At 36.6% G+C, this 20,262-nt stretch overlaps 3 protein-coding genes across 4 annotated transcripts in view; 1 reads left to right on the forward strand and 2 right to left on the reverse strand.

Annotated features, from left to right (window-relative positions):
* Window positions 1–1,217: 1,217 nt before the first annotated feature.
* On the reverse strand, window positions 1,218–8,061 carry LOC145736842 (myrosinase 1-like). 2 transcript variants are annotated; one of them, XM_081991282.1, is made up of 5 exons: window positions 7,900–8,061; window positions 7,716–7,843; window positions 7,541–7,648; window positions 2,538–2,594; window positions 1,218–2,480 (listed from the first exon to the last, which is right to left on the reverse strand). In XM_081991282.1, exons 1-5 carry the CDS (start codon window positions 7,941–7,943, stop codon window positions 2,437–2,439), a joined length of 381 nt encoding a protein of 126 aa, XP_081847408.1. In that variant the 5' UTR covers window positions 7,944–8,061; the 3' UTR covers window positions 1,218–2,436. The 2 variants fall into 2 exon arrangements, with proteins under 2 accessions (XP_081847408.1, XP_081847407.1); XM_081991281.1 differs by having other exon boundaries at window positions 1,218–2,483.
* Window positions 8,062–14,762: 6,701 nt separating this feature from the next.
* LOC145736827 (myrosinase 1-like) lies at window positions 14,763–19,860 on the forward strand. Its single transcript, XM_081991255.1, has 11 exons — window positions 14,763–14,922; window positions 14,978–15,123; window positions 15,185–15,292; window positions 16,559–16,654; window positions 16,710–16,831; window positions 16,891–17,140; window positions 17,196–17,290; window positions 18,927–19,068; window positions 19,126–19,280; window positions 19,338–19,588; window positions 19,642–19,860. Exons 1-11 carry the CDS (start codon window positions 14,876–14,878, stop codon window positions 19,784–19,786), a joined length of 1,557 nt encoding a protein of 518 aa, XP_081847381.1. The 5' UTR covers window positions 14,763–14,875; the 3' UTR covers window positions 19,787–19,860.
* arr (low-density lipoprotein receptor-related protein 6) overlaps window positions 19,338–20,262 on the reverse strand; it is an 89,857-nt gene continuing 88,932 nt past the window's right edge. The window contains exon 28 of the transcript XR_014180122.1: window positions 19,338–19,964. The gene's annotated coding sequence lies outside the window, so the exon portion shown is untranslated. The remainder of the gene's footprint in view (window positions 19,965–20,262) is intronic.

Consider the following 20,262-nt stretch of genomic DNA (forward strand, 5'->3'; position numbering starts at 1 on the left):
TTTTTGGTATTTTTGGTAAAAATGTAAATTTTCCACAAAAATGGCATTTTGTATCAGGATCACAGAAGTATTAAAGAGGTATTTTTTGTCTTCTTGACAATATGGTGAATGAGAATGTATCGGGAGTAACTGAAGTTTACCTCTTTGCATTTTCTGCTCTCCTAATGAGATGTTCGATTTTTGGTAAAAATGTAAATTTTCCACAAAAATGGCATTTTGTATCAGGATCACAGAAGTATTAAAGAGGTATTTTTTGTCTTCTTGACAATATGGTGAATGAGAATGTATCGGGAGTAACTGAAGTTTACCTCTTTGCATTTTCTGCTCTCCTAATGAGATGTTCGATTTTTGGTAAAAATGTAAATTTTATACAAAAATGGCATTTTGTATCAGGATCACAGAAGTATTAAAGAGGTATTTTTTGACTGCTCTTTTCAGTGGTGTAGAGCAAAAAATTGTATCTAAAAAATTGTGTACAGGGTGAGCAAAAATAATGACCCACTAACGATTTTGTGCACACCCTGTATACAGGCAACTGTATTGAAGTTCAAACGTTACTCAGTTTGGTTTAGTGGGTTATTAAGAACAATTTTGCACTCTTGCAATTTTTATGTAAATCTAACCGTTTTCGAGATATTTTCCAAAAACTACTTTGATGCATTTTTTACCGAAAATTAGTTAAAAACTTGAACACCCTGTATCTAGGTTATTTTTGGGAGTTCCGCGTGGTTCAGCCACTCCAAAAAATCGTCTTGAACCGCTCTTTTCAGTGGTGTAAAGCAAAAAATTGTATCTAAAAAATTGTGTACAGGGTGAGCAAAAATAAGGACCCACTAACAATTTTGTGCACACCCTGTATACAGGCAACTGTATTGAAGTTTAGACGTTACTCAGTTTGGTTTAGTGGTCCATTAAGAACAATTTTGCACTCTTGCAGTTTTTATGTAAATCTAACCGTTTTCGAGATATTTTCCAAAAACTACTTTGATGCATTTTTTACCGAAAATTAGTTAAAAACTTGAACACTCTGTATCTAGGATATTTTTGGGAGTTCGGGGTGGTTCAGCCACTCCAAAGAATCGTCTTGAACCGCTCTTTTCAGTGGTGTAGAGCAACAAAATTGTATCTAAAAAATTGTGTACAGGGTGAGCAAAAATAATGACCCACTAACGATTTTTAAATTACCCATAATCAGGAAAAAAAATAACACAAAAGTAAACAGTTTAAAATATATATTTTTTTTTGTATAATCTAAGATAGTACTACCCTATTAAAATACTGAGTAAATTTACAGTTTTCTGCTTTTAAAGTAGGTTTCTAATAATATACAATAACGTGTGCGTTTACCTACTTATGTACAAGTTTATTGTATTTTTATATGCGCGTACATGACAAGTAGTATCAGGAATTAAAATATAATATAGTTAGAGCTAAACTAGGCAAACAAAAAGAAAAAGCCAAAAAATGACTAATAAGTATATCAGAGGAAAGCGACAATGAAAAATGGCACTAAATCAACAATTTGCCTGTTTTTTTAAAATAAATCAAAATAATAAAAATTACATTGCGAGCACCACTTTTTAAAATAAAAGGGCGACTTATTTAAAAAATTGCAACAATCCTCAACCATTATCATCACAGACTATAGCAATGATAAAACTTTGTTCAACGACCCAAATAAGGCCCATTTAGAATGGAAACACCCCTATAAAATTTTAGGTTATTAACCGATTTCAATGATTTTTTTTTTGAAATAATTAGGAATGAAATGTCTATTACGGGAGAAAATTTTAAATATTTATTTCAGTTTTCAGGTCATATTACGATACTTTTTCTTGATAGAAAATGGAGAATTTTTATTAGCGATTTTTTTATTGAAAAAATTACTACGCCACTGTGACCAAAATTTCATAAAAATCCATTCATTAATAACAAAGTTATGACAAATTAAAATTCAAAAATCCTCTAAGCTAACGGTCACAAAAGAACACCCTGCATCAACTATTGCCATAGAAATGGTATTATTATTTACTTGTTTATTATTAATTGATTAATTTAATTAAAAAAAAAAAAAATTTAGAAAAAAAAATAATTTTTTTAATTTTGGTCACAGCTATTTGAAAGCACTATAGATCCAGTGGCGTAGTAATTTTTTCAATAAAAAAATCGCTAGTAAAAATTCTCCATTTTCTATCAGGAAAAAGTATCGTAATATGACCTGAAAACTGAAATAAATATTTAAAACTTTCTCCCGTAATAGACATTTCATTCCTAATTATTTCAAAAAAAAATCATTGAAATCCATGTTTCCATTCTAAATGGGTCACACTGTATAAGGCCCATTTCGACCTTACGAAACACTTTATCAATCACTACCTACAACTATTTCTACAAAATACTGGTTTAATATGTATATAGAGTGTATATAATGCTCAATTATGTGAGACTGTATATAAAGGCGTGCGCAACTGGCCCCAGAGCTACTAAAAAAAAAAATAATGGTCAACATGTAACGTCCCACCGTTTTGTATTTATACTTCTTCTTGGTCTTGCTCCTGATGGTGGTGGTAATAAATTAGTCCAATATGGAATGCCTGAATCAATAGTTTTGCTCGTTAAATGCTACTCTATGCGATTCAATAGTCTAAAGCTTGTTAGTGGCAGTGACGTAGTGATTGTCGTTTCTTTTCTATTACTTGTAAAGTGAGTGAGATGGATTGACTTTAAATACGAGATATCTACAGGGGGGTTATCGAATTGAGGGGGGTTATCGAGGATTCCAAGCGATTTTGTCCCTGACTGTCCTTTCAAATCCAGTCAAACTTTCACACTGTTTATCTTTCTGACTGTACCAAATTTTGTAGTGTTTTTCAGGTTATTTAATAGGAAATTTAATGAGGATTCCAAAAATGTGCTTAAAACTGTCATTTTGTCACTCCAAATGGGTTTTACAAGCATTTTTGTCCCTGACTGTCCTTTCAAACTGTGTTTCTGGCATTTCAAACTTTGACACTGCTTTTCTTTCTGACTGTACTAAATTTTGTAGCGTTTTTTAGGTTATTGAATGGGAAATTTAATGAGGATTCCAAAAATATGCTTAAAACTGTCATTTTGTCACTCCAAGTGTGTTTTTTCAGCGATCTTGTCCCTGACTGTCCTTTCAAATCCAGTCAAACTTTGACACTGTTTATCTTTCTGACTGTACCAAATTTTGTAGCGTTTTTTAGGTTATTGAATGGGAAATGTAATGTGGATTCCAAAAATGTGCTTAAAACTGTCATTTTGTCACTCCAAGTGGGTTTTCGAAGAGATTTTGTCCCTGACTGTCCTTTCAAACTGTGTTTCTGGCATTTCAAACTTTGACACTGCTTTTCTTTCTGACTGTACTAAATTTTGTAGCGTTTTTTAGGTTATTGAATAGGAAATTTAATGAGGATTTCAAAAATGTGCTTAAAACTGTAATTTTCTCACTCCAAGTGGGTTTTACAAGCGATTTTGACCCTGACTGTCCTTTCAAACTGTGTTTCTAGCATTTCAAACTCTGACACTGCTTTTCTTTCTGACTGTACTAAATTTTGTAGCGTTTTTTAGGTTATTGAATAGGAAATTTAATGAGGATTTCAAAAATGTGCTTAAAACTGTCATTTTGTCACTCCAAGTGGGTTTTACAAGCATTTTTGTCCCTGACTGTCCTTTCAAATTGTGTTTCTGGCATTTCAAACCTTGACACTGCTTTTCTTTCTGACTGTACCAAATTTTGTAGCGTTTTTTTGGTTATTGAATGGGAAATGTAATGAGGATTCCAAAAATGTGCTTAAAACTGTCATTTTGTCACTCCAAGTGGGTGTTTTCAGCGATTTTGTCCGTGACTGTCCTTTCAAATTGTGTTTCTGGCATTTCAAACTTTGACACTGCTTTTCTTTCTGACTGTACTAAAATGCGCTTAAAACAGTCATTTTCTTACTCCAGATTATTCTCTAAAACCACGTGATGTCTGTCACTAATGTCAGAATTGTCCAAATTTTACTAGAATTTGCAAGAATTACATTTTAACACAGTTTTCGAAACAAGAAGATTATCTGAGATTTAACAGTTATTTTGACAATTGTCACTTCATAGTCTAGCTAAACAGTCTTCTGAAATCACGTGACAATTGTCAATATGTTTACCGTTTTTTTGACTAATTATTCTACCGCGATTTAATACTTTCACTTGGCAACACTGCTCAAAATACAAGATACCTGTCATTTTCTTTTAATCACGTCACTAACCGTTGATATTAGAACGAGGAAGAAGATTTAGAATGATTTTATAAAAAAATTTAAAAAAATATAAAATGCGCCCATAAGAAAAACAAAAGTGGCGCCCCCTAGGATCTAGACACATTTTTTTCTAATTATCTCCGTTATGTCTCAAACAGTGGACTGAAATTTACCGTACATTTTTGGTAATTGACATTTTGTTCTAATGTCAACGGTTAGTGACGTGATTAAAAGAAAATGACAGGTTTTGGTGATTTTGTAATAATTCGATAACCCCCCTGTAGATATCTTGTATTTTGAGCAGTGTTGCCAAATGAAAGTAACGGCGGCAGAATAATCAGTCAAACAACGGTAGATAACTAAATTCGTTCATTTTACATTATTATACTGGGTGTCTTTTAAAGTGAAAAATTTTAATCATTGATTCTTGCTATAAAAACCGTATTTCAAAAATACAGATTTTTTCATTAATAATTGTGTTTTAAATTTTGACAGATATCACGTGGTTTTAACGGATAATTTAGCTGGGCAGTCACGTGACTATTGTAAAAATCATAAATCTCAAAAACACTCTTTATATCGAATACTGCAAGGAAACGTTTTTAAATCTTGATTTTTGCAACTTTATAGCATGGTTTGACAGTTTTGACGTTAGTGACAGTTGTCACGTGATTGTAGAAGACTATTTAGCTATAAGGTCACGTGACAATTGTCGGAATAACTGTTAAATCTCAGATAATCGTCTTGTTTCGAAAACTGTGTTAAAATGTAATTCTTGCAAATTCTAGTAAAATTTTGACAATTCTGACATTAGTGACAGACATCACGTGGTTTTAGAGAATAATCTGGAGTAAGAAAATGACTGTTTTAAGCGCATTTTAGTACAGTCAGAAAGAAAAGCAGTGTCAAAGTTTGAAATGCCAGAAACACAATTTCAAAAGACAGTCAGAGACAAAATCACTGAAAAAACACACTTGGAGTGACAAAATGACAGTTTTAAGCACATTTTTGGAATCCTCATTAAATTTCCTATCCAATAACCTGAAAAAACATTAAAAAATTTGGTACAGTCAGCGAGAAAAAGAGTGTCAAAATTTGAACTGCCAGAAACACAGTTTGAAAGAACAGTCAGGGACGAAAATGCTTGCAAAACCCACTTGGAGTGACAAAATGACAGTTTTAAGCACATTTTTGGAATCCTCATTAAATTTCCTATTCAATAACCTAAAAAAATGCTACAAAATTTGGTACAGTCAGAAAGAAAAGCAGTGTCAAAGTTTGAAATGCCAGAAACACAATTTGAAAGGACAGTCAGGGACAAAATCGCTTGTAAAACCCACTTGGAGTGACAAAATGACAGTTATAAGCACATTTTTGGAATCGTCATTAATTTTCCTATTAAATAACCTGAAAAACACTACAAAATTTGGTACAGTCAGAAAGAAAAGCAGTGTCAAAGTTTGAAATGCCAAAAACACAATTTGAAAGGACAGTCAGGGACAAAATCGCTTGTAAAACCCACTTGGAGTGACAAAATGACAGTTATAAGCACATTTTTGGAATCGTCATTAATTTTCCTATTAAATAACCTGAAAAACACTACAAAATTTGGTACAGTCAGAAAGAAAAGCAATGTCAAAGTTTGAAATGCCAGAAACACAATTTGAAAGGACAGTCAGTGACAAAATCGCTTGTAAAATCCACTTGGAGTGACAAAATGACAGTTTTAAGTACATTTTTGGAATCCTCATTAAATTTCCTATTCAATAACCTAAAAAACACTACAAAATTTGGTACAGTCAGAAAGAAAAGCAGTGCCAAAGTTTGAAATGCCAAAAAACATTTTGAAGGGACAGTCAGGGACAAAATCGCTTGTAAAATCCACTTGGAGTGAGAAAATGACAGTTTTAAGCACATTTTTGGAATCCTCAGTAAATTTCCTATCCAATAACCTAAAAAAACACTAAAAAATTTGGTACAGTCAGGGAGAAAAGCGGTGTCAAAGTTTGAACTAACAGAAATACAGTTTCATGAGACAGTCAGGGACAAAATCGCCTGTAAAATCCACTTGGAGTGAGAAAATGACAGTTCTAAGCACATTTTTGGAATCCTCATTAAATTTCCTATCCAATAACCTTCAAAAACACTAAAAAATCGACTACAGTCAGGTAGAAAAACGAAGTCAAAGTTTGAACGGGCAGAAACACAGTTTGAAAGGACATTCAAGGACAAAATCGCTTGTAAAACACACTTGGAGTGGAAAAGTGACAGTTTTAAGCACATTTCTGGAATCCTCATTAAATTTCCTATCCAATAACCTAAAAAAACACTGCAAAACTTGGTACAGTCAGAGAGAAAAGTGGTGTCAAAATTTGAACTAACAGAAATACAGTTTCATGAGACAGTCAGGGACAAAATCGCCTGTAAAACCCACTTGGACTGAGAAAATGACAGTTTTAAGTACATTTTTGGGATCCTCATTAAATTTCCTTTCTAATGACATAAGAAAACACTGCAAAATTTGGTACAGTCAGGGAGAAAAGTAGTGTCAAAATTTGAACTGTCAGAAACACAGTTCGAAAGGACAGTCAGGGACAAAATCGCCTGTAAAACCCACTTGGGGTCAGAAAATGACAGTTTTAAGCACATTTTTGGAATCCTCATTAAATTTCCTATCCAATAACCTAAAAAAACACTGCAAAATTTGGTACAGTCAGTGAAAAAACCGGGGTCAAATTTAAACTGGCAAAAACACAGTTTGAAAGGACAGTCAGCGACAAAAATGCTTGTCAAACCCACTTAGAATAGGAAAATGACAGTTTTAAGCACATTTTTGGAATCCTCATTAAATTTCCTATCCAATAACCTAAAAAAACACTGCAAAATTTGGTACAGTCAGGGAGAAAAACAGTGTCAAAGTTTGAACTGCCAGAAACAGTTTGAAAGGACAGTCAGCGACAAAATCGCCTGTAAAACCCACTTGGAGTGAGAAAATGACAGTTTTAAGCACATTTTTGAAATCCTCATTAAATTTCCTATCCAATAACGTAAAAAAAAACTGCAAAATTTGGTATACTCAGAGAGAAAAGCGGTGTCAAAGCTTGAACTGCCAGAAACACAGTTTGAAGGGACAGTCAGTGACAAAACCGTCTGTAAAACCCACTTGGAGTGAGAAAATGACAGTTTTAAGCACATTTTTGGAATCCTCATTACGTTACGTCACTGACGTACAACGACCGTAGGGGGTGAAAAGGATGGGTGTGCGGTAAGTTGCCTACCCACGTCCGCGTCAGCTTTGTGGTAAGAATCGCACGCTTCGTCACCAGTTTGGTTCACCGGGAACCAATCGGGATGGTTATGGGCGTCGTAGTCCCAAATACTCTCACCTGAACCGAATCGAAACCGTTAACCCAAATTAACTTGGTTAACCTAAAAAATTGAGGTTTGTCTTACCTTTTCCATCGGCGTCCCATCCTCCTTCCACTTGGTAAGCCGCGGAGGCGTAGCCCCACATGAAACCATCGGGGAAAGCAACGTTGCTTACCTCCTCTGATTCGGCAATAACCTCACTTTCAGCCTTACTAAAGTGTCATTTTTTAATTAATTAATACATAATTTGACAAGGAAACTGTCATACCTGGAGCTGGCTAAAGCCAGCAAACCAACCACCAGAAACCTCATAATTACAATACAAAACCATGTAAATAACTCTTAAAATCGAATTTTATATCAATCGATTTATTGTTTGTTCAGCGTATTGAATATGTGAATGGAATGCGATTATTGATTATAATAAACAACTCACTCAACGATAATTTCTAGTGGTAAAACCTCAATTTTACGACAAGTACCCATGCAAATCAGCTTGTTTTTTTTTTCTCTAAACCCATTTAGTGTGTTTTTCCAGCGTGGAGTAGCACTTATGATCTACACACTCGATAAAACTGGAAATCCAACAAAATATTGATTTAAATAAAAAAAATATGTAATTACATCAAGGTTTGTTATGAGATCATGTAGGTTTAGACGAAAAAATAACACAAAAGACACGTTTTTCAACGTTGAAAACCTTACTGGTTGCTATGTGAAAAATTATGATTATTTTGACAGTTGTCACGTGACTGTCTCAGTAAATAGTGTTCTAGAATCACGTGTCAACTGTCATTAACGTCAAAACTGTCAAAATTTGTCCAGAAACCATGAGAATTACAGTTTTGTAGAGTTTACATGCAGTACTTGAGATTTGACCGGTTTTCCAGTTTATGATGATTATTTTGACAGTTGTCAGGTGACTGTCTAAATAAATAGTGTTTTAGAATCACGTGACAACTGTCATTAACGTAAAAACTGTCAAAATTTCCCCAGAAACGATAAGAATCACAGTTTTGTAAAGTTTTCTTGCACTACTTGTGATTTGATAGGTTTATGATGATTATTTTGACTGTTGTCACGTGACAATCTACGTAAATAGTATTCTAGGATCACGTGCCAACTGTCATAAACGTCATAACTGTCAAAATTTGCCCAGAAACCATAAGAATCACAGTTTTGTAGAGTTTAGATGCAGTACTTGAGATTTGACAGGTTTTTCAGTTTATGATGATTATTTTGACTGTTTTCACGTGACTGTCTAAATAAATAGTGTTTTAGAATCACGTGACAACTGTCATTAACGTCAAAACTGTCACAATTTGATCAGAAACGATAAAAATCCCAGTTTTGTTAACTTGTCTTGCAGTACTTGAGATTTGACAGATTTTTCAGTTTATGATGATTATTTTGACTGTTGTCACGTGACTGTCTAAGTAAATAGTGTTCTACGATCACGTGCTAACTGTCATTAACGTCAAAACTGTCAAAATTTGTTCAAAAACGATAAGAATCACAGTTTTGTTAAGTTTTCTTGCCCTACTTGAGATTTGATAGATTTTCCAGTTTATGATGAGTATTTTGACATTTATCACGTGACTGTCTGCGTAAATAGTATTCTAGGATCACGTGCCAACTGTCATTCATGTTAAAACTGTCAAAATTTGCCCAGAAACCATAAGAATCACAGTTTTGTAGAGTTTAGATGCAGTACTTGAGATTTGACAGGTTTTTCAGTTTATGATGATTATTTTGACTGTTTTCACGTGACTGTCTAAATAAATAGTGTTTTAGAATCACGTGACAACTGTCATTAACGTCAAAACTGTCACAATTTGATCAGAAACGATAAAAATCCCAGTTTTGTTAACTTGTCTTGCAGTACTTGAGATTTGACAGATTTTTCAGTTTATGATGATTATTTTGACTGTTGTCACGTGACTGTCTAAGTAAATAGTATTCTACGATCACGTGCTAACTGTCATTAACGTCAAAACTGTCACAATTTGTTAAGAAACGATAATAATCACAGTTTTGTTAAATTTTCTTGCCCTACTTGAGATTTGGTAGGTTTTCCAGTTTATGATGACTATTTTGACTGTTGTCACGTGACTGTCCTAGTAAATAATATTCTAGGATCACGTGCCAACTGTCATTAACGTCAAAACTGTCAAAATTTGTTAAGAAACGATAAAAATCCCAGTTTTGTTAAGTTTTCTTGCCCTACTTGAGATTTGGTAGGTTTTCCAGTTTATGATGACTATATTGACTGTTGTCACGTGACTGTCCTAGTAAATAATATTCTAGGATCACGTGCCAACTGTCATTAACGTCCAAACTGTCAAAATTTGTTAAGAAACGATAAGAATCCCAGTTCTGATAAGTTTTCTTGCAGTACTTGAGATTTGACCGGTTTCCAGTTTATGGTGGTTATTTTGACAGTTGTCACGTGACTGTCTAAGTAAATAGTATTCTAGGATCACGTGCCAACTGTCAATTTTATAAATTTTGTGTGTCAATTTTATAAACTTCTAATACATTTTTTAAAAAGATTCCAGGTCGCGTGTTCCCTGTTCAAGATCGAACAGAAACCTTTGAAGCCCTCTAGCGGCCAAACTATTAAACCAATCAACTAATGTCGCGTATCAGTGGAAAGCCCATTTCATTAGCTATCCATCGACATATAAAAGTGCATACCTTGTCAGTCAAATAAGGCAGTTATTTGGGTTGAAACGTAACAGTGCATGAAAATTGATCAGAAAACTTTAACAAAGTTTGAAGCCCTCTAGCGGCCAAATTGGTTAATTAACCAATTTTTAGCGGAGAATAACCTTTTGGATTATCTAGAGGATAATTAGAGTGGTTTAGCAGAATAACCAATTAGACACAAATTGATTAATTTGTTGCTACAAGTGTCTATTTAATCTCAAAATGGAAATTCACACAACTCGACAATAAACGCGTGACCACGTGATTCGAACGTTAAATTGCGAGAAAAATACGGAAAGTCACGTGACCCTAACGAAGTTAAATTGACAGAACGTCACGTGACCGTTAAAAATTAAGAAAATCCGCGAAAATAACGGTCACTCACGTGACCTAAAATCTGACGCTCGAAATGACGCCAAGGCAATGTTGTTTGAATTTTAGTATACGCAAGGTCAAGTTTCGTGAAACCGACTATATTAGCGCTTTTTACCAGCGTTCTTTTTTTCAAAAATGGCGTAAAATTACACTTTAGTTTGTGGACGAACCGCAAGCTAAAAACGGCGCTAATTACGGTGATTTTAAGGGTTAGAATCGCCTGAAAAACGTCGGATTTTCTTAAAAAATAACGTTGTCACGACACAATAACGTGTCTCCTTTTCAACTAATTTAGCTGCATTAAGCAGCTGTTACATCAATTGTCTTAGATTGGCTTTGTCGGGGTCAAAAACGAAACCAACAGACACGCCACACACAAATTGTTTTTAATTTCCATCGAGTCAAATTTAGATACAGTCGGATTCGCGAAAGTTGACCATGACCACGTGACCGAAGCCACTTTACACCACTCAAGGTTGTTGTAACTAGCCTTTGTCACGTGACGCCCAACTTTCGCGAATCCGACTGTATATTTAGTTTCGGCTAATGCCACTTTCAGACTGAAAACACGATGACGTCACAACTGATTGTTTTCAAGTACCAAAGCCATATTATATACCGCCGCCATATTTAACCACCACTTTTGTCTTCCGTTTTTATTTCAATAGAGATTAGGTAACCCCAAGCCAGGATATACGGAAAAGTACCATCACCTTGCTTTCACTCTCATTGGAACCAGTTTTTGCTGAATAATTCGCTTTCACCTTAAAACCATATTTATGTAAGAATTTTTTTTGGTTGCGACTGTACTACTCCGTGACGTCATAATACAGGGTGGTAGTATTCTGAAGTCGTTCAAACTGTGGATCCAGTTTCTTTAGGGGTTTTCACTGATTTTTCATTCCTTGCACTGTTTTCGCATCTCTACTAGTTTAGGAGATATTTCGGAAAATCCATTCTGAGGGCCAAAAACTCCCCCTTTCCTCTGAAAGACACTCAAAACTTTAACCGGTTATATCTCAGTCAGTTTTTGAGATACAGCAACGGGAAACCACTCAAAAAATCCCTTTTTCTCTCCTCTTTCCAATGGTGTAATCCAAAACCACCTTAACAGTCTCTGTTATACAGGGTGAACCAAAAAATGAAAGTTGGTTGAGTTTGGTCACCCTGTATGCAATTTCAGTAGGAAATTGCCAGTTTAAAGTCCGGATTCAGTTTCTTTAGGGTTTTTCACTGATTTTTCATTCCTTAGACTGTTTTCGTATCTCTACTAGTTCAGGAGATATTCCGGAAAATCCATTTTGGGGATCAGAAACTCCCATTTTCCTCTAAAACACCCTCAAAACTTTGACAGGCCATATCTCAGTCAGTTTTTGAGATACAACAACGGTAAACCACTCAAAAAATCCCTTTTTTCGTCCTCTTTACAGTGGAGTGCTCCAAAACTACCTTGTCAATCTCTGTTAAACAGGGTGAGCGAAAAAGTGGAATGTGTTTGAGTTTGGTCACCCTGTATGCAATTCCAGTAGGAAATTGACCGTTTTAAGTCCGGATTCAGTTTCTTTAACCTTTTTGACGTATTTTTCGTTTTTTGCATTTTTTCCGTATCTCTACTAGTTTAGGAGATATTCCAGAAAATTCATCTAAAAGTATCTCAAAACTTGAAACTGTCAAAAATGCCCTAATTTCAAGGTTAATGACAAAATGGTGGCAGTTATAGCAAAATGAATTTGTGTTTTACACGGTAAAATTAATTAAAATGGCCACTTTGACAGGTTGAAATCGAATATGGCGGCGGTCAGTATAGTAGGCCAGGTAAACCAGTCCTTTTGGGCAGAATTTCAGTGCACTTTTACAAAAAAACGTTAATAACTCGCTTATTTGAAACATTCTGTATAGGCACATCAAATGATCAAAGATAGCTGATGAATGGGGCTATCACGTGACGTTGACAGGACCGGCCTAAGTTGTACCGTTTGGTCGCTAGAGAGCGTCAAAGTTAATTAACTTTTTTCGGACTTTCATTTGTTTTATAGCTTCATGGGATATATTTTGACAGTTTTCACGTTCAAGCCAATGCAAATTAAGTGTAAAACACACGGCCCCAATGTCAGAACTGTCAAAATGACACTCATAAAGCTATAAAATGCAATTTAGTAAATTTTTACTCATTCACATTCTTTCAAGTGTGTTTTCTTGTTTTATAGCTTTATAGGACAAATTTTGACAGTTGTCAGATTCACGACATGTCAAATTACGTGTAAAACACACGTCCCCAATGTCAGAACTGTCAAAATAACACCCATAAAGCTATAAAGTGCAATTCAGTTAATATTTACTCATTTCCAATTTTTTTAAAAAGTTTTGTAGTTTTTTAGTTTTATGAGACAGATTTTGACAGTTGTCACGTTTATGACAGTTCAAGATATGTGTAAATCAATCGAGCCAAATGTCATAACTGTCAAAATGACACACATAAACCAATAAAATGTAGTTTAGTTGATTTTTACTCATTTACATTCTTTCAAGTGTGTTTTGTTGTTTTATAGCTTTATTGGACAAATTTTGACAGTTGTCAAATTCACGACATGTCAAATTACGTGTAAAACACACGGCCCCAATGTCAGAACTGTCAAAATAACACTCATACACCTATAAAGTGCAATTCAGTAGATTTTTACTCATTTACATTCTTTCAAGTGTGTTTTGTTGTTTTATAGCTTTATTGGACAGATTTTGACAGTTGACACGTTCAAGACAGTTCAAATTACGTGTAAAACACACAGCCCCAATGTCAGAACTGTCAAAATGCCACTCACAAACCTATAAAGTGCAATTCAGTTGAACTTTACTCATTTACATGCTGTCAAAGGTGTTTTATACTTTTATAGCTTCACGGGGCTAGTTTTGACAGGTGTCACATTTACGACACCTGTCAAAATATTACCCATAAAGGTATAAAATTCAATTCAGTGAATTTTTACGCTCCTTCGGTGGTTTTTTTCGTCCATATTTTGACAAGTGTCATTTGTTTAGGGTGTGTCACACAAATTTAAGGTTAGTGACAAAATGGTGGCAGTTACGGCAAAACGAACACCGGATTCGTGTTCCACGCGCCAAAATTAGTTAAAATGGCCTACTTGACAGGTTGAAATCCAATATGGCCGCGGTCAGTCAAAACCATGATTTTTGAACAAAATTTCAGGGGCATTTTCCTAAAAAAATCGTGAATAACTCGCTTATTTGAAACGTTTTGTATAAACGTGTCAGATGATCGTAGATAGGCAATGAATGGGGCTATCACGTGAGGTTGACAGGACCTGGTTAAGTCGCACCGTTTGGCCGGTAGAGGGCGTCAAAGTTGATCAATCTTTTTCCGACCTTTTCTTAAATTATCTCTCCTGGTGGACCACCCTGTATGTACAATAATAACAATAATTAATCTTGGGCAAAGGCTCTTCCTTTATTTGTGTTGCAAATGGCTTCGTATTCAAGTCGACACAACCTGAATAATGTAGAAAAATGACGGCTTTTAAATATTAATTTTTTCTACCGAATTTGACTTTCATGAGGGAGTGTACGACAGGACAAAGGAGTGACAGAACCATTAATTTCGACGGAAAATTTGAATCGTTTTCTCATTATTTCAACGAACAACTTTTTGATTTGCTTTTCCTGTAATTTTAAAGGAATCTTCCACCATTTTGACAATTTTTCAAGTCACGTGACACTTTCCGCCAATTAGTGTCTATTAACGAAACAAGGTCACGCCGGTCAAAAATCGATAGTGACGTCCCGGCAATTTGATTTGATTTTCACTATAGTTTAGATCAACTTTCACCGACCGACGAATTGCTAGTGACGTCACGTCAATTTGATTTGATTTTCCCTGTACAATGCGGTGTTTTGCCTGGTAACTAGTACTCTAAGTATGTATTTGAAATTTGTACACTCCAATCAATAATTTTTACAAGTGTTTTGTATTTTTTTTTGTTTTCGCGTGCATAATTAACATATTACGAGATGATAATGCAACTAAATAGTAAACAAGCTGATATCAGCTGTCAAGTGGTTTGAACTGGACTATATATATATATCAGACATCATTTTGGAGTAATTAGTTTACTTTACTTAATTTTGTGTTTTAGTCCACTAAAAATATGAAGTTTTTAGTGGTCGCCATATTGGTGACAGCTGTCACTAGCAGGTAAGTCATTGTCAATTGGTTTAAACGTTGTGAACTTACCATTGGAGCTTACCAGCAATGCTGCCGGTACTCCAGGCAGCCACGCCCACCTTTTTGCCGAATCAGAGGAGGTAAGCAACGTGGCTTTCCCCGACGGTTTCATGTGGGGCTACGCCTCCGCGGCTTACCAAGTGGAAGGAGGATGGGACGCCGATGGAAAAGGTAAGACAAACCTCCATTTTTTAGGTTAACCAAGTTAATTTGGGTTAACGGTTTTCTAAAGGCGAAAGCGTTTGGGACTACGACGCCCACAACCATCCCGATTGGTTCCCCGCCAATCAAAATGGCGACGAAGCATGCGATTCTTACCACAAAGTGGACGAGGACATCGGTAAGCTTATTTGACACCTGTCAAATCTTGTAATATGACAACTGACAGCTGTCAAGCGCCAACTGTAATTTTAAGAGTGGAAAGCGTAAAAAAATTGACATCTGTCAAATCGATTCACACTAAAAAAAGTTTGACAGCCTGCCACGTGTCTGACAACTGTCAAAATGTCGGCTGTGAGAATTGCACGGAAGGGCAAATACGTCACATAGATTCCGTCGAACGAAACGGACTTTACGGCTTCACGGAAGATTGTTTGACAGTTGTGACGTCACAATCACGTTGACAACCGTCTTAATATCACGTGACGGCTGTCAGCCACGTCACAACACTCAAAATTAGTCTCATTTAGGCACCGTAAAGCTATAAAAGTGAAAGTTTTAATTTTCGTCGCACGAATTACGACTTTACAGCTTCCTTGGCGGCTTCTTGACAGTTGTGACGTCACAATCAAGGTAAATAGCGTTTTATAGTCACGTGACAGCTGTCAGCCACGTCACAACTGTCAGAATTAATTTGAATTAGCAACGTGAAGGTATAAAAGAGAAAGTTTTAAGTTTCGCTGATTGAAATGCACTTTATAGCTTCCTTGGCGGCTTTTTGACAGTTGTGACGTCACAATCAAGGTAAATTGCGTTTTATAGTCACGTGACAGCTGTCAGCCACGTCACAACTGTCCGATATAGTTTCAAGACTGAGTTTGACAGTTCCCACTTTAACAGCCCATAACTCGGTTATTTTGACAGTTACAGAGTGATTCAAAATACGAATTTGTAGCCCTTGAAATCCTTATTTAACCACCCTATATAATGTCTCTAGTAGCAGCGTCAGATAATTCAGTTATTTGATAATGAAGATAAAGTGAACTAAAACAAAGTTTGAATTTGACAGCTTCCATTTTAATCGCCCATAACTCGGTTATTTGAAGAGTTACAGGGTGATTCAATATACTATTTTGTGGCCCTTGAAAACGACCTTTTACCACCCTATATAGCACTTCTATTAAAAATGTCACATAACTGGGTTATGTAGTGATAAAGGCAGATTGAATTTTGTTTGTCAAAATCAGACGTATAGTACTTCACAGTGACAGCTGTCAGACGTTTCTTGTTTTCTCTCTCACTCTCGTTGGCTTTATAGCTTTGAAATGTGCCATTCTTCATCCTTGGAATTAATTGTTTTGAACTTGACAGTTTTATATGATTTGACAGCTGTCAGACGTTTCTGCAATTTTTCTTCTTCTCTCTCTCACTCTCGTTTGTTTTCTAGCATTGCTGGTGGAACAAGGAGTAAACACTTACAGATTTTCGATCGCCTGGGCCAGAATCCTACCAAACGGCCATATCGACAATATCAACCAAGCTGGTTTGTCCACCCCCACCAAAATTGCTTGTTCTGCGCTAACTCGGTCGGTTTTCAGGTCTCGACTACTACCAACACCTGATCACCAGCCTGAAGGCCAACAATATCGAACCTTTGGTGACCATGCACCATTGGGACAACCCCAGAGCGTTGGAGGACGAGGGAGGGTTCCTCAACGAGGTACCACAACTCAAAACGACCGTTAAAAACACGCTTCTAACCTCACTTTTCACTCAAAGAGCCTCATCATCAACGCGTTCGTCGACTACGCCGATCTGCTCTTCCAAACCTACGGCGATGACGTCAAATGGTGGGTCACCTTCAACGAACCGAAACAAACCTGTCAAGGTGGCTACGATTCGGGCGGCATTTCGCCCCAAGACAGGTTGCAATCGGGCATTGGGGGCTACATTTGCGCCCACAATTTGCTCAGAGCCCACGCCAAAACGTATCGACTCTACGACGAAAAATACAGGGCGACCCAAAACGGTACTAACCTCACAAAATTACAAATTTCTGGTTCACCTCTGGTTTGTTCCTTCAGGTAAAGTGTCGATGGTGATTGACGAGAGCTGGATCGAGCCAGCTTCCAATTCTACAGCTGACATTGAGGCCGCTGAACGGGCAAATTTGATGACCGTAAGTTGTCCCTGTCCAATCAGACAAGAAATTATTTTTTGGCCCACTTTCCAACTCAATTCACATGCTAAACACCGTTCAGAGCATGCACAACAGTCACGTGATCTCTGTCCACCAATTACAAGATTGAAAACAAATTTTGAAACGTTCCAATATCAGCAAAAACGATTATTCAAAACTGTCCTCCAGCCGCCATTTTTCTCAACTCCTGGAGGACAAACAAACCTGCATGAACACGCACGATAGTCACGTGACCTCTTTAGACCAATTACAAGCTAGAAAAGTTCTCAAAAGCCTCGAAAACAAATTTTGAAACGTTCCAATATCAGCAAAAATGATAATTCAAAGCTGTCCTCCAGCCGCCATTTTTCTCAACTCCTGGAAGACAAACAAACCTGCATGAACACGCACGATAGTCACGTGACCTCTTTAGACCAATTACAAGCAGGAAAAGTTCTCAAAAGCGTCGAGAAAAAAATTGAAACCTTCAAATATCAGCAAAAATAATAATTCAAAGCTGTCCTCCAGCCGTCATTTTTCTCAACTCCTGGAGGACAAACAACACTCACGTGACCTTTGTAGATTAGTCACAAGCTTGACAAGTCTCGTGACAGGTAAAAGTTACGCTAGAAATGTAAACAAAACCGTCACGTGACCCTAGAAGGCCAATTAGCTTGAAAGAGCCTTTTTTCTCGATTTTGGGAGAGTAACTAGCAGTTCAGGGAACATTTAAATGTTTCTGGATTGTTCCGGAACGTTTTTGGAAATTTCTGAAGGCTTCTAGAACCATCTGGAAGGTTCAAGAACCTTCTGGATAGTATTTGGAAGATTCTGAATGCTTTTAGAGACTTCTGGAAGTTCAGGAAACGTTTAAAAGCTTCTTGCATTCAATGAAACTTTACAGCTTCACGGGCTAATGTTTGACAGTTGTAAAGTTACAATCCGGTTAAAAAGTGTCTTGACGTCACGTGACAGCTGTCAACCATGTCAAAAATGTCAAAACCAGTCTCAAACAACAATGCAGTGCAGTAAAATTGAAAATTTTACATTTCGTTGAATGTAATTGACTTGACAGTTTTATGGACTGATTTTTGACAGCTGTGACGTCACAGTCAAGTTAAACAGTATCTTAACGTCACGTGACAGCTGTCAACCATGTCAACACTAGTCTCAAGCAACAATCCGATGCAGTAAAATTGAAAATTTTACATTTCGTTGAATGTAATTGACTTGACAGTTTTATGGACTGGTTTTTGACAGCTGTGACGTCACAGTCAAGTTAAACAGTGTTTTAATATCACGTGACAGCTGTCAACTATGTCGCAACTGTCAAAATTAATTTCAATTGGGAACGTGAAGTTAAAAAAGAGAAAGTGTAGAAAAATGCACTTTACAGCTGTCTGGACGAGTGTGTTTGACAGTTGTGACGTCATAATCAAGATAAACAGTCACGTGACAACTGTCAACCACGTGACAACTGTCCAAAGTTAGCCTCAGACAGTTTTTCGTCGAAGGTTTTTCGAAAGCTGCTTCTGAAGGAAATGTCAATGTCTTTGGTGTCAAAATCATGTGACATTCAGGTCAATTGTTATTGGCTCCTCTGAAACTAAGTTAACTAAGACAAAATTTGGTTTAGTACGGTTGGTATGCCAATCCAATCGTTTACGGAGACTACCCGGACATTATGAAGGAACGCATTGAGGCTAGAAGTCTTCAGCAAGGTTTCGCCCAATCAAGATTACCTGCTTTTACCGAAGAAGAAAAGGAAGAAATTAAAGGTTCAAGAAATTCAAAAATAAGTAAATTTCTAACCTAAAATTGGGGTAAAATTTCAGGAACCTACGACTACCTAACCATCAACATGTACACCACTGTACTGGGACAAGCCATTGAAGACGTCGACATCAACGAAGTGAGCGTTTACTCGGACATTTCCGTCTACACTTACCAACCAGACGATTGGGAAAAGACTGTTTCTGATTGGTTCAAAGTAAGCCCTTGAAACCCCCCCCCCCCACTTCTTAATACGTCATAGAACTGTACTTAGGTGGTTCCTTGGGGTGCGCGTCACTTAGTGACCTGGATCCGCGACACTTACGGTGACGACAAAGGTATCATAGTAACCGAAAACGGTTACCACGACTCTGGTAACGAACTTGACGACCTGGACACGAGAGGGCGCTACCACAAACTCTACCTGAGCAACCTCAACGACGCAATGTACAAAGATGGCGTCAATTTGACCGGTTACATGGCCTGGAGTTTGCTGAATGACGTAGAGTGGTATGCTGGTTGGTTGTAAGTTACTTTCCCCCCACCCAAAGGCTTGTTTACTTAGAGACTAATTGCAGGGTTAATCTGGGGCATTATCACGTGGATTTTGACAGCGAGGAGAAAACTAGGACTGCCAAAGCCTCGGCAGGTTACTACAAACAAGTGGTGACCACTAATTGCTTGGTTGACACTTGCGAACCGTCCCCAAGGGACACATTGTAGACCCACTTTGAGGTTATTAAAAAAAAGTAGTTTTGTTGTCAAATTAGGTTAGGAAATAAAGATTTAACACTTCACTTACCTGAATTTCTCGGTGTTGTTAACCAGTCGCCTAAATATAACAAATCTTCCAGGTACACAATCCTTCAGGAACTAGTTAAACTCCACAGTGTCCATCAAACTGAAAAACAAACACTTTTCAGTGTCAAGAATCAGGGCCGTACGATTATTTTGACAGATACGTCAAAATGTCACTTAAAGTGTTTGGTAGAGCAGAGTTTGGGGCTTTTCAATGTAAAAACAGTCAATTTTGTAACCTTGTCAAAGTCAATTTGACGTAAAATTGTTCTGAAGTGAAAGTACCCTCCCTAAGTGTTGTTTTGACTGTGATTTCTTTTGCACTTGATCTGTCACATTCAAATCACCACTTAGTTTTGAATTGTCGTTTAAACCAACCTAACGAGTGCCAGGAAACTGCA

This window comes from Ips typographus, linkage group LG12, assembly GCF_016097725.1.
Source record: "Ips typographus isolate SLU linkage group LG12, UJ_Ityp_2.0, whole genome shotgun sequence".
NCBI lineage: Eukaryota > Metazoa > Arthropoda > Insecta > Coleoptera > Curculionidae > Ips > Ips typographus.